Source organism: Oncorhynchus gorbuscha, linkage group LG19, assembly GCF_021184085.1.
Source record: "Oncorhynchus gorbuscha isolate QuinsamMale2020 ecotype Even-year linkage group LG19, OgorEven_v1.0, whole genome shotgun sequence".
Taxonomy (NCBI): domain Eukaryota; kingdom Metazoa; phylum Chordata; class Actinopteri; order Salmoniformes; family Salmonidae; genus Oncorhynchus; species Oncorhynchus gorbuscha.
This window is the reverse complement of record NC_060191.1, coordinates 32,337,192-32,351,758: the sequence shown is the minus strand read 5'-3', so window position 1 is coordinate 32,351,758 and position 14,567 is coordinate 32,337,192. Positions and strand designations below refer to the sequence as shown.

At 48.4% G+C, this 14,567-nt stretch overlaps 1 protein-coding gene across 1 annotated transcript; it reads left to right on the top strand.

Moving 5' to 3' along the window:
- Positions 1 to 10,607: 10,607 nt before the first annotated feature.
- On the top strand, positions 10,608 to 12,578 carry LOC124006176. The gene is made up of 4 exons (XM_046316011.1): positions 10,608 to 10,707; positions 10,828 to 10,887; positions 11,055 to 11,154; positions 11,416 to 12,578. The coding sequence occupies exons 2-4, from the start codon at positions 10,839 to 10,841 to the stop codon at positions 12,230 to 12,232; spliced, it is 966 nt and encodes a 321-aa protein (XP_046171967.1). The 5' UTR covers positions 10,608 to 10,707; positions 10,828 to 10,838; the 3' UTR covers positions 12,233 to 12,578.
- Positions 12,579 to 14,567: the final 1,989 nt, after the last annotated feature.

Genomic DNA, 14,567 nt, shown 5'->3' with positions numbered 1-14,567 from the left:
GCATAGGGAGGGTCCGGGTGGGCGTCTGTCCATGGTGGCGGTTCTGGCTCGGGACGAGGACCCCACTTCATAAATGTCCTAGTTCCTCCTCTTCGCGTCCTGGGATAATCCACCTTCTCCGCCGACCATGGCCTAATAGTCCTCACCCTGATCCCCACATAACTGAGGGGCAGCTCGGGACTGAGGGGCAGCTCGGGACAGAGGGGCAGCTCAGGACAGAGGGGCAGCCCGGGACAGAGGGGCAGCCCGGGATAGCGGGGCAGCTCCGGACTGAGGGGCAACTCAGGACTGAGGGGCAGCTCAGGACAGAGGGGCATCTCAGGACAGAGGGGCATCTCAGGACAGAGGGGCAGCTCGGGACAGAGGGGCAGCTCGGGACCGAAGCAGCCCGGGACTGAGGGGAAGCATGGTACTGAGGGGAAACCCGGTACTGAGGGGAAGCCCGGTACTGAGGGGAAGCCCGGTACTGAGAGGAAGCTCAGTACTGAGAGGAAGCTCAGTACTGAGAGGAAGCTCAGTACTGAGAGGAAGCTCAGGCAGGTAGTAGGCTCCGGTAAATCCTGGCTGGCAGGTGGAACTGGATGATTCAGGTTGTCTGGCCGATCTGGCGGATCTTGGCAGACTGGCACTTCTGGCGGATCCTGGCAGACTGGCACTTCTGGCGGATCCTGGCAGACTGGCGACACTGGGCCGACTGGCGGCGCTGGGCAGACTGGCGGCGCTGGGCAGACTGGCGGCGCTGGGCCGACTGGGAGCACTGGTGGCGCTGGGCAGACTGGGAGCACTGGCGGAGCTGGGCAGACTGGGAGCACTGGCGGAGCTGGGCAGACTGGGAGCACTGGCCAAGCTGGGCAGACTGGGCTGGGCAGACTGGGAGCACTGGCGGAGCTGGGCAGACTGGGAGCACTGGCGGCGCTGGGCAGACTGGGAGCACTGGCGGCGCTGGGCAGACTGGGAGCACTGGCGGAGCTGGGCAGACTGGGAGCACTGGCGGAGCTGGGCAGACTGGGAGCACTGGCGGAGCTGGGCAGACTGGGAGCACTGGCCTCGCTGGGCTGACTGGGAGCACTGGCGGCGCTGGGCAGACTGGGAGCACTGGCGGAGCTGGGCAGACTGGAGACTCCGGCAGCGCAGGAGAGCAGAAAGGCTCTGGCTGTGCTAAACAGGCGGGAGACTCCAACAGCGCAGGAGAGGAGAAAAGCGCTGGCTGTGCTGAACAGGCGAGGCGCACTGGAGGCCTGGTGCGTGGTGCTGGAACTGGTGGTACTGGCGCGAGGACACGCACAGGAAGCCTGGTGCGGGGAGCTGCTACCGGAGGACTGGTGTGTAGAGGTGGCTCTGGATAGACCGTGCAGGCGCACTGGAGCTCTTGAGCACCGAGCCTGTCCAAGCTTACCTGGCTCGATGCCCACTCTAGCCCGGCCAATAGGAAGGGCTGGTATGTGCCGCAGCTGGCTCTGCACCCGCACTGGAAACACCGTGCGCTCCATAGCATAACACGGTGCCTGCCCGGTCTCTCTAGCCCAACGGTGAGCACAGGGAGTATGCGCAGGTCTCCTACCTGAAATAACTATTCTCCCTTCTAGCCCCCCCCCAATATTTTTGGGGGGGCTGTTTTTCCGGTTTCCAACTGCGTTGCCGTGCTGCCTCCTCATACCTGCGCCTCTCCGCTTTAGCTGCTTCTATTTCCTCCTTGGGACGGCGATATTCTCCCGGCTGCGCCCAGGGTCCTTTTCCGTCTAATTCCTCCTCCCATGTCCAAATCTCCAAATGGTGCAGTCTCTCCCACTGCAACTGCTCTTCACGATTAACAGGGAGAGTAGGCTCAGGTCTGACTCCTGACTCAGCCACTCTCTCTCTGGGCTTTCCCCGTTACTTTCGGTTTTTGCTCTGTATAGCTGTGCTTTCCTTTTCGACTCCATACGTCTATAGCCCTCTTCGCATTGCTGTAGGGAATCCCAGGCGGGCTCCTGCACTCGCTCTGGGTCGGCCGCCCACCTGTCGATTTCTTCCAACGTAGTATACTCCTGTCATGTTTTGTCATTAATTATCATGTCTTGTCCCTGTGCTTCCCCTTCTATTCGTTTCCCTCTGCTGGTCTTATTAGGTTCTTTCCCTCTTTCTATCCCTCTCTCTCCCCCTCCCTCTCTCACTCTCTCTCTCGCTCTCTCTTCTCTCTATCGTTCCGTTCCTGCTCCCAGCTGTTCCTATTCCCCTAATCAATCATTTAGTCTTCCCACACCTGTTCCCGATCCTTTTCCCTGATTAGAGTCCCTATTTCTCTCCTTGTTTTCCGTACCTGCCCTGTCGGATCCTTGTCTATATTCACCGTGCTGTGTCTATGTTTTGCCCTGTCGTGTCGTGTTTCCCTCAGATGCTGCGTGGTGAGCAGGTGTCTGAGTCTGCTAGGTTCAAGTGCCTTCCCGAGGCAACCTGCAGTTCTTGATCAAGTCTCCAGTCTGTTCTCGTCTTTACGAGTAGTATTATGCCTTTTGTTTTGTTAAGTATCTTACTGGATTAAAAACTCTGTTTTCGCCAAGTCGCTTTTGGGTCCTCATTCACCTGCATAACAGAAGGATCCGACCAAGGAATGGACCCAGCGACTACAGAGGCTCGTAACACTGCCGTCAAGATCCAAGGAGCCATGCTCGGCAGACACGAGCAGGAATTGTCTGCTGCTCGCCATGCCGTGGAGAACCTGGCCGCTCAGGTTTCCGACCTCTCTGGACAGTTCCAGAGTCTTCGTCTCGTGCCACCTGTTACTTCCTGGCCTGCCGAGCCTCCGGAACCTAGGGTTAATAACCCACCTTGCTACTCCGGGCAGCCCACGGAGTGCCGCTCCTTTCTCACCCAGTGTGATATTGTGTTTTCTCTCCAACCCAACACATACTCTAGCGAGAGAGCTCGGGTTGCTTACGTCATTTCACTCCTTACTGGCCGGGCCCGAGAGTGGGGCACAGCTATCTGGGAGGCAAGGGCTGATTGTTCTAACAATTACCGGAACTTTAAAGAGGAGATGATTCGGGTTTTTGACCGTTCAGTTTTTGGTGGGGAGGCTTCTAGGGCCCTGGCTTCCCTATGCCAAGGTGATCGATCCATAACGGATTACTCTATAGAGTTTCGTACTCTTGCTGCCTCTAGTGACTGGAACGAGCCGGCGCTGCTCGCTCGTTTTCTGGAGGGACTCCACACAGTGGTCAAAGATGAGATTCTCTCTCGGGAGGTTCCTTCCAGTGTGGACTCTTTGATTGCTCTCGCCATCCGCATAGAACGACGGGTAGATCTTCGTCACCAAGCTCGTGGAAGAGAGCTCGCGTCAACGGTGTTTCCCTGCTCCGCATCGCAACCATCTCCCTCCTCTGGCTCAGAGACTGAGCCCATGCAGCTGGGAGGTATTCGCATCTCGACCAAGGAGAGGGAACGGAGGATCACCAACCGCCTGTGCCTCTATTGCGGATTTGATGGACATTTTGTCAATTCATGTCCAGTAAGAGGCCAGAGCTCATCAGTAAGCGGAGGGCTACTGGTGAGCGCTACTACTCAGGTCTCTTCATCTAGATCCTGTACTACTATGTCGGTCCATCTACGCTGGACCGGTTCGGGTGCTACATGCAGTGCCTTGATTGACTCTGGGGCTGAGGGTTGTTTCATGGACGAAGCATGGGTTCGGAAACATAACATTCCTTTCAGACAGTTAGACAAGCCTACGCCCATGTTTGCCTTAGATGGTAGTCATCTTCCCAGTATCAGATTTGAGACACTACCTTTAACTCTCACAGTATCTGGTAACCACAGTGAGACTATTTCTTTTTTGATTTTTCGTTCACCTTTTACACCTGTTGTTTTGGGTCATCCCTGGCTAGTATGTCATAATCCTTCTATTAATTGGTCTTGTAATTCTATCCTATCCTGGAACGTATCTTGTCATGTGAAGTGCTTAATGTCTGCCATCCCTCCCATTTCTTCTGTCCCCACTTCTCAGGAGGAACCTGGCGATTTGACAGGAGTGCCGGAGGAATATCATGATCTGCGCACGGTCTTCAGTCGGTCCCGAGCCAACTCCCTTCCTCCTCACCGGTCGTATGATTGTAGTATTGATCTCCTTCCGGGGACCACTCCTCCTCGGGGTAGACTATACTCTCTGTCGGCTCCCGAACGTAAGGCTCTCGAGGATTATTTATCTGTGTCTCTTGACGCCGGTACCATAGTGCCTTCTTCCTCTCCGGCCGGGGCGGGGTTCTTTTTTGTTAAGAAGAAGGACGGTACTCTGCGCCCCTGCGTGGATTATCGAGGGCTGAATGACATAACGGTTAAGAATCGTTATCCGCTTCCCCTTATGTCATCAGCCTTCGAGATTCTGCAGGGAGCCAGGTGCTTTACTAAGTTGGACCTTCGTAACGCTTACCATCTCGTGCGCATCAGAGAGGGGGACGAGTGGAAAACGGCGTTTAACACTCCGTTAGGGCATTTTGAGTACCGGGTTATCTCCGTTTCAGAGTAGTCTGGGTTACCAGCCTCCTCTGTTCTCATCCCAGCTTGCCGAGTCCAGCGTTCCCTCCGCTCAAGTGTTTGTCCAACGTTGTGAGCGCACCTGGAGGAGGGTGAGGTCTGCACTTTGCCGCTACAGGGCACAGACTGTGAGAGCCGCCAATAAACGCAGGATTAAGAGTCCAAGGTATTGTTGCGGCCAGAGAGTGTGGCTTTCCACTCGCAACCTTCCTCTTACGACAGCTTCTCGTAAGTTGACTCCGCGGTTCATTGGTCCGTTCCGTGTCTCCCAGGTCGTCAATCCTGTCGCTGTGCGACTGCTTCTTCCGCGACATCTTCGTCGCGTCCATCCTGTCTTCCATGTCTCCTGTGTCAAGCCCTTTCTTCGCACCCCGTTCGTCTTCCCTCCCCCCCTCCCGTCCTTGTCGAGAGCGCACCTATTTACAAGGTACGTAAGATCATGGACATGCGTTCTCGGGGACGGGGTCACCAATACTTAGTGGATTGGGAGGGTTACGGTCCTGAGGAGAGGAGTTGGGTTCCGTCTCGGGACGTGCTGGACCGTTCGCTTATTGATGATTTCCTCCGTTGCCGCCAGGGTTCCTCCTCGAGTGCGCCAGGAGGCGCTCGGTGAGTGGGGGGGTACTGTCATGTTTTGTCATTAATTATCATGTCTTGTCCCTGTGCTTCCCCTTCTATTCGTTTCCCTCTGCTGGTCTTATTAGGTTCTTTCCCTCTTTCTATCCCTCTCTCTCCCCCTCCCTCTCTCACTCTCTCGCTCTCTCTTCTCTCTATCGTTCCGTTCCTGCTCCCAGCTGTTCCTATTCCCCTAATCAATCATTTAGTCTTCCCACACCTGTTCCCGATCCTTTTCCCTGATTAGAGTCCCTATTTCTCTCCTTGTTTTCCGTACCTGCCCTGTCGGATCCTTGTCTATATTCACCGTGCTGTGTCTATGTTTTGCCCTGTCGTGTCGTGTTTCCCTCAGATGCTGCGTGGTGAGCAGGTGTCTGAGTCTGCTAGGTTCAAGTGCCTTCCCGAGGCAACCTGCAGTTCTTGATCAAGTCTCCAGTCTGTTCTCGTCTTTACGAGTAGTATTATGCCTTTTGTTTTGTTAAGTATCTTACTGGATTAAAAACTCTGTTTTCGCCAAGTCGCTTTTGGGTCCTCATTCACCTGCATAACAACTCCATGCTTCTGCTGTCCATAACGTCCTCCTTCAGATCCTGCCAGTTCACACGCTGCTCGGTCTGTGAGTGGTGGGTGTTTCTGTAACGTAGTTCGTCTGTTGAATGAAGAGAGTCAGACCGAAATGCAGCGTGTAGGTTATTCATGACTATAATGAAGGAATTGCGGTTCATGAAATAACTGAAATACGAAAACAACAAACTGAACGTGAAACCTATTACAGCCTATCTGGTGACTACAACACAGAGACAGGAACAAACACCCACAAAATACAACGTGAAAGTCAGGCTGTCTAAATACGGTTCTCAATCAGAGACAACGACAAGCACCTGACTCTGATTGAGAATCGCCCCAGGCAGCCAAGCCTAACTAGACACACCCCTAATCATACACAATCCCAATTACTACAAACCCCAATACGAAACACAACATATAAACCCATGTCACACCCTGGCTTACCCAAACATATACCAAAAACACAAAATATAATGACCAAGGCGTGACACTTCCTCATCAAATTAAGAGATAACAGTACTCTCCTGGTGGTACACATACCCATACACTGAATCAATGTCACCAACCAAATCAGCATCAATGAAAACAAGGCGCAATATGAACATAGGCTAACTGCCTAGAAACCACAAATATAGAACTAAAGTGTACAATGCTTTAGATGAACATGTCAAAAGTGATGGCAATTTCTTTTTTTTGAATGACAAGAAATTTGCTTTAAAAACTCTAATAAATCTTCTCAACCTCATAGCAAAATGTGAACAATAGCATTAGCAATTAAAATTGCCCATTTTTTCTCTCTGCTCCATGTCAATGTGAGTAGAATTTCACGAAATGAGCTTTAAAACAGTTAAATGTTTTCATTTCCCCATGGCAAAATGTGTAGAATTGTAGGAAGTTAGCTGTTTCCTTCCTTGCTCAGACCTTGCGGTACGCCACTGCTTTCCACTTTCGAGGACGTTCCCTGTAATATATTCTTCCACTTTTTTTGGCTACCTGGAATAGCCTACATAATTCACCACAGAAGCTCTGTCAATGACAACTAGCTAGTTACCTAAGAGAGTTGCAGTGACCTTTCACACACATACAAGCGGGATGAGATGAGTGAAGGATGTGTCCTGGCTGCAGTCAATGGTTAAACCGTCTGTGTTGGCATGACGACTGCAGATCAATGGCATTATGGCTGTTTATACTAATTCACATATAAATATGACTCGTATAGAGATATTGGAACAGATGAGCTCATATGAGGTGAGAGTAATATCGATGGGTGGGCTGTTAACCAACAAAACCGATACATGCGCAACTTTGAGGCAAAACAGACAGGGTTGGCTCACAGTCAAAGCAGTACTGACAACATGTAAACTATATTTAGTCTTATAGCACTAGTCTGTGAATGTAGCCGAGTGCCTCCATGATCCTGAGCGTTCCATGAGGTATTCCAGAACTGATTAGAGAACTCAAGTCAGATGGAAACATTCAACCAAGTGCAGCCAGACCCTGATAATATATATACCTGTCTTTAACAGAGGCCTACTTTCCATGTCTGTGTACTCTTCGTTTTAAGCACAGTAGGCATAGTCTCTGCCCCAGACTGAGGGGATTCAGAAGGAACTTGAGTTTTTCCAGGCTCACCCAGTTGTTGACTCATGACAGGGACTGGTGGGAAGCAACCATTGAGCTTTATCCTAGTTGGCTTCAGTGTTCTATATCTGATAGTGCCATTAATTGCCTGTCACATGTTGCCATCCCTTGTTTTTTCCCCCAATTGGAAACCAGCCCTTTTTGTGTATATTTTATATTTATTTAGAGTTTCCAGTGACCTTTATCATAATTTGTGTGCTTTACTCTATGTTACATGATTTTCAATAGTGTGCTGTGCCTCTACCTTCTTTTGTGTTTTCTGATTTATTTATTGCAAATTCCTCCCCCTTGGCTGGTCTACTTGGAGAGTGAGTTGGCCCAGGTCTGCCACACCTGGGCATGATTGAAATAACGTTCCAGGTCGGAGACTATCCTGCAAAAGGGATTTTACAGACATGCTGGAAACATGAGCGAGGACAGAACACAAGCTTTGGGTGGGGTAATAACCAGGCGAGGGAGGAGGGAGTTTAGCCCTAAGGTAGCTATTCCTGTGAACCCACTATGGCTACTTCCACCTCCAGTTGTTGATCTAGACGTGTTGGAGAGACTCGGGGAAAGATAGGGAGGGGGTTGATCCATCTAATCTGTATAATAGATGTCTGTATAATATATGTCTGTATATCAGGATTCTGTGCCCATATTCACAAATGGTTCAAAACACCCAAGGAGAGGACATACTGGGTCAGCATTTGTAGTGCAGGAATGTGGGGTGGCAGTCAGGAGACGTATTACAGATCACCTGGCTGTTTACACAGTGGAGCTGATGTCCGTACTGTTGGCCTTGCAGTGGGTGGAGGAAATCAAGCCAGACAGAATAGTTATTTGCTCTGACTTATGTGCAGTGTTGATGAGTCTGAAGTTCTTTCGCTCACGTAGCAGACAAGACTTGCCCATGTGGGGGTGGACGGGAACGAGCCAGCTGATGTACTGGCTAAACAGGCCCTTAGTAGTGGGGAATTAGATGTTGAAGTTTCAATGAGCAAGGCAGAGGCAAAAGGTCTGATATGGACAGTTGTGGTGCAGAGATGGCGGGAGCTGTGGAACAGAGCCACTAAGGGCAGAGGAAAATCGGGGAGGGGAAGAGAGGATGCTATTTTAACAAGATTAAGGGTGGGATGCAGCTGGTTGAATAACACATTGAATGTGATAGGAAAGCATCCAACAGGAAAGTGTGATTATTGCCAGGAAACAGCGACAGTGGAACACTGTACTGATATAGTGTGGACAGTACGAGAGGAAAAAAGAGGTTGAGATCCAGTATGAGGGAGAAGGAGACACGGAAAATGTGTTTAAAGAGCTTATTAAGTAGACCATCATTGGAAACAGTCTCAAATCATTTTTAAGAGAAAGTGGGCTGGCAGGTAGGATTTAGTTTCTCACTGTCTCTGGCCCACACTAGTACATGCACGATAAACACCACCAAAGAAGAGTTTGGGGACTGCAGCTGGATGGCGAACACACCAAAGCCGGATACTGCTGGAACAGGATTCGGCACCTCTCCATTTTATGGACCGTTTGGTTCCGGAACCCATTTGCCAGGATCCAGTACATATTTTTTTCACTGTTTGCAATGTAACAATTCTAATAAAAGCAGAGTTAATTCAAGTTGCCTTTTCTGTAGTTCTCATGCCCCCTAAAAAATGTAATGTGAAATGTGGCTAATATTCTAAGAATGGATTCATGTTGGGTCGGCCCGTGCAACATTGCAACATTGTAGCCTATGAAAAACGCATTGCCACTAATTTCCTGCATTGCACTTCATCTCGCAGCCTAAAAAAGCCTAGCTGTGGATTGTGTGCAGCCCAATCACATGGCATGCCTACAGTTGGGAACACGTGACAAATGTGTCAGTGAAAAGAGAATACTAATCTGTCTGTAGGCTACCAAATATGTTGTCAACTTCCAAATAGGCCTCCTGAGAAAACAGCATTGTTTTACACAAAGTAAAATGAGAGAGATAGTCTTTAGGCAGCGCACATCTGCCATCGATGGCGAGCGAGCATTGGGTGAGTCAATGAAACTGGAAAGCTGTTTTAGGACTGTAATTTCCTCATGTGGTACAATGTGTCTCCACACAAGTAGGCCCAGGCTATTGATGGATTCAATACAAGGTTGTTTTTATTGATCTCAGATTCTGTTTGTCAGTGTCAAAGTAGCCTGTCATTTTGATCATTTGTGAGGTATTAAAAACGATTCTGCTAAGGTCTCCAATAATCTAAAACGATGTAGAATTGCATGAAATTCATTCATAAAAGGCCACATTTTTCCCAGATCCCAGGCTTCAATTTCGGGTTCTCCTATGTGTGCAACTTTTGCAAGCGGCTCTACTCTACTGCTCTATACCAGCACACAAAAGCAATGATGATGCAATGCTTTATTATAAAGGTTATCCTTCTTTCATGCGTTCTCAGGTACCTCATACACCCCCATCTTGGCTCACATTTTGTTCCCGCACCTCCCAATTTACAAATGAAGCACTGGCCAAACTGCTGCTGCTTCCACGACCACGAACACCAGTAGTCACCACGTCACATCCAGCCTGCAGCCAGAGGGGGACCTGAGTCGACAACGCTCTATTCTGCAGATAAGGGACAGTCAACCCCATAACATAGGAGTGTGGTCAAATACTTCTGTTCAGAACGACTCCTGCTCATGCATGTCTTCCTCTCCCCGTCTATCGCCAGTGTGGAACAGACCATGGGCTCGGTGCCGCAGACGCCTGATGATAACTGGCAAAGAGGAACAACTGGCAACCAACTACCGATGGACAAATGCTGGACGAGCGACCGACGGTGGTGGCGGAGGCTATCTTGAGGACCTCCAGCAGTGTGGACTGTGTTTTGGGACTGTGTGTGTGAATGGTGTGAACCCCGCTGATGCTTTTGAAATAACGTTTTTAAAAACTTGACATACTGTACTTTAAGCCATGTAGTGTATCTAAGCGGAGGAATTTAATAGTGCATTTAAATTATAATTCAACGTGGTGATTTTTAGGAACACGTGTCCCCATGGTAGTTGCATTGAATCAACTTTGCATGTCCTCTTTTATTGACCTGCAAACTCTTCCTGATATTGACCCTGTCGCCCCACATGACTCATTTTAAGACCACAACGCTTTTACAATCTTGCCCCTTAATACAGGATGACATCATTTGAAATTCTTGAAACCGATGTCGCAAGGAATGTTGGAGCTTGTGCAGTCTGTGACAGGGAGAGTTACTGTGCGTTGTGTTGGGTGCTATTCCTTATCAACATGACCCTCCGCGTGTTGTGTGTTGACACAGGCAGAGTTAAGGGCAGCCAATGAAAAGAAGGACCCATCCCTTTATAAGCACGGTCTTGATGAAGAGTCATTCTGCCAATCCTAGTATACAGGTAAGGACAGGCCACTCTCTAGCACTTATTGATCTTCAGCTACTTCTATTGTTGTTTGGTCTATTTAGTCTGAAGATTCCTGTGAAAAATCTAAAAATTCATTTTCCCATTTTTCTTCAGTGAAAAAAACCATGCATCTCAAAGTAGTGATCTTCGCCTTGTCATTTTTGACAACCACAGGTTTGTGCTTTCTTCCCTTTCCTTTTCATTAAAAACATCATTGTATCTGCTATCGAATAGTGTTTGTCATAATATAGAGCAGATGTAATGGTGTTTTAAAGAGAATAATAGAATTTGAAAGGAGTTCATGTATCAATAGTGTTAACTTGTCCTATCTTCTACTGTAGCATACCCACTCCACCGTACCAGCAGAGAAACATCCCAGGCACTACGGGACATGATGACAAATCAGGCTCATGAGAAGACAGACCTCAACAAGGATGTCAAGTATGTCCTCATACAATATATGACATAAACAATTGAATCATGAATCAGAAATGCATGTATACAGGTGAGCCTTCTAACAATCCTACACATCCTTATTACAGCCGTATAACAGTCCCATAACAGACTTATAACAGCCTTATAACAGTCATATAATGGTATTATAGCAGTAATGTAACAGCCCTGTCCCAGTCCTGCAACAACCCCTTAACAGCCTCATAACAGCCTTATAACAGTGTTTTAACTGATCCTGTATGTGAACAGCGGGATGTGGAAGAGCCATGTGGAGAACAGCAACCTGTATTTCCAGGACAGCGCCAACCCCATGGTGAGCGAGATCCGGCACAAGCTTACCCTGGAGTCCGAGAGGCTGCGCGCCCGCCTTCGCCAGGAGCTCACTAAGCTGAGGGAGATGCTTGCCCCGTACCCTGCCCACCCCCAGTCCAGCGAGTCCACCCTGGCCAGCATGAGAGATCGCCTAGGCCCCCTGATCAAGCAGCTCCAGAGTGCCTTGGACGGCAACAGCCAGGAGCTGTGTAGCCACCTCAGGCTCTACTTTCAGGGATTGGAGGCAGCGGAACGCCAGGCGGTGGCCGGACCCATCCTATACCTGGAGGCTGTTCAGTGGATCAGCCAGACCTTGGACGACAGCAGTGCCGAAATGACCTTCCTCATCCAGGACTTCAAAACCAAGACGTCCAGCATGATCAGGGAGCTCAATGGTACCATTCAGGGGGACTTCTGCCAGGAGGTGAATGTCCGGCTGGGACAGGAGGTGCAGGCGTTGAGTCTGGAGGTCCAGGGCAGGGTGGGGGTGCTGAAAGCAAAGCTGGCCCATCTCCTGCTGGCTCCACAGCCCCTCAAGGCAGTGGTGTCCACCAGTATGGAGCAGTTCTGCCAGAATGTCGCCTTACAGGACCAGTTGTTCCATGCCCGAATTGAGAAGCACCTTCTGGGGCAGGAGTCACAGGCTCAGAGCCCCAGCGAGCCGCTCTCTCTACAACCTCTGGGCTTATTGGAGGAGGACTTCTCTGCAAAACTAAGTGCTCTCCTCCAGGATATTCTTCACAATGTCCAGTAAAAGCAGAACAGAACTTTCCACATAGCAGAATGAGAGAGAGAGAGAGAAAGAGAGAGAGAGAGAGAGAGAGAGAGAGAGAGAGAGAGAGAGAGAGAGAGAGAGAGAGAGAGAGAGAGAGAGAGAGAGAGAGAGAGAGAGAGACATTGTGTCCCATTATAGGGAACATTTAAACTATATAATTGTTTCTGTTCCTCGTGCTTATATATATCAACTCCTCTACCATTGTATATAGAGTACAGTAAGTAATCCATGTATATTTATGATTTCATTGTTGTGTTTATTTCATGTGGATGATTGTTGTAAAGACATTTTATGTCAACTGTAAATAAAGCTTGTGTGAAGTTTACACTGTGTAAATAGTATGTATTGTTACGGCTAGTTCATAAGCAGTACTTTTACTATATTCTCATAAAAACAGACATCATTACAGATACAATTGAATTCATATTTAACAGAATGTAGTCTTTTTCAGATAATATACAGTACAGAGCAGCAGTAGCAGGTCTGAAATTGGAGCATGATTGACACGAAAACCAGCCATCTTAGGTTAGAAGTCAGCTGTATTGAGTACAGTAGATCAAAATAAAATCCCCAAAACCTATTTAATTCCAGAACATTGTGGAAGACTCAGTGCATATATCTATGGAGTCATAGGAAACGCTATTAATAGTAGTCAGATAAATGTCATGGGTAATATATCAGTTCCCACAAACAAGTATTGATGCTGCCTTATGTTATCTTGTACAGTATTGCTCAAGTGTTTTAACATACACTACATGGCCAAAAGTATTTGTGGACACCCCTTCAAATGAGTGTATTCAGCTATTTCAGCCACACCCATTACTGACAGGTGTATAAAATCGAGCACACAGCCATGCAATCTCCATAGACACACATTGGTAGTTGAATGGCCAGTACTGAAAAGCTCAGTGACTTTCTACGTTGCACCGTCATAGGATGCCATCTTTCCATCAAGTCAGTTCATCAAATTTCTGCCCTGAGGGAGCTGCCTCGGTCAACTGTAAGTGTTGTTATTATGAAATGGAAAAGTCTAGGAACAACAACGGCTCAGCCGTGAAGTGTTAGGTCACACAAGCTCACAGAATGGTACCACGGAGTGCTGAAATCACCTGTCCTCTGTTACTACACTCACTACCGAGTTCCAAACTGCCTCTGGAAACAACTTCAGCACAATAACCGTTCATAGAGAGCTTCATGAAATCGGTCTCCGCCGAACCGCCGCATTTTGAAGGGAAATCGTGATGCTACAGCACAAAATTACATTCTAGAAAATTCTGTGCTTCCAACTTTGTGGCAACAGTTTGAGGATGGCCCTTTCCTGTTTCAGCATGAGAGTGCCCACGTGCACAAAGCGAGGTCCATACAGAAAAGGTTTGTTGAGATCGGTGTGGAAGAAATTGATTGGCCTGCACAAAGCCCTGACCTCAACCCCATCGAAAACCTTTGGGATGAATTGGAACGCCGACTGTGAGACAGGCCTAATCACACAACATCAGTGCCTGACCTCACTAATGCTCTTGTGGCTGAATGGTCCCTGCAGCAATGTTCCAACATCTACTGGAAAGCCTTCCCAGAAGAAAGTGCCAGAGTGGAGGCTACACCTTGACGAGGTCGCTGGGGTCCTATTAGCCAACTTACAATCAATCAATCAATCAATCAATCGATAAACAAATAGACGAACTACGAGCATGTATATCCTACCAACGGGACATTAAAAACTGTAATAGCGTATGTTTTCCAGAGTCATGGCTGAACGACGACATGATTAGCATACAGCGGGCAGGTTTTAAGATTTTTTGGCATGATAGAACAGCAGCCTCTGTTAAGACAAGTGGAAGAGGCCTATGCATATTTGAAAACAACAGCTGGTGCATGAAATTTAGGGAAGTAGAGATTTAAGGAGGTAGAGTATCTCATGATAAGCTGTAGACCATACTATTTACCTAGAGAGTTTACATCTATATTTTTTGTAGCTGTCTATACACCACCGCAGACCGATGCTGGCACTAAGACCGCACTCAATGAGCTGTATACGGCCATAGGCAAACAGGAAAACGCTCATCCAGAGTCGGCGCTCCTAGTGGCCGGGGACTTTAATGCAGAAGAACTCAAATCAGTTTTACCTCTTTTCTATCAGCATGTTAAATGTGCAACCAGAGGGGAAAAACACTCTAGACCACCTTTACTCCACACACAGAGATGCATACAAAGCTCTCCCTTACCCTCCATTTGGAAAATCAGACTATAATTGTATCCTCCTGATTCCTGCTTACAAGCAAAAACTAAAGCGGGAAGCACCAGTGACTCAGTCAAT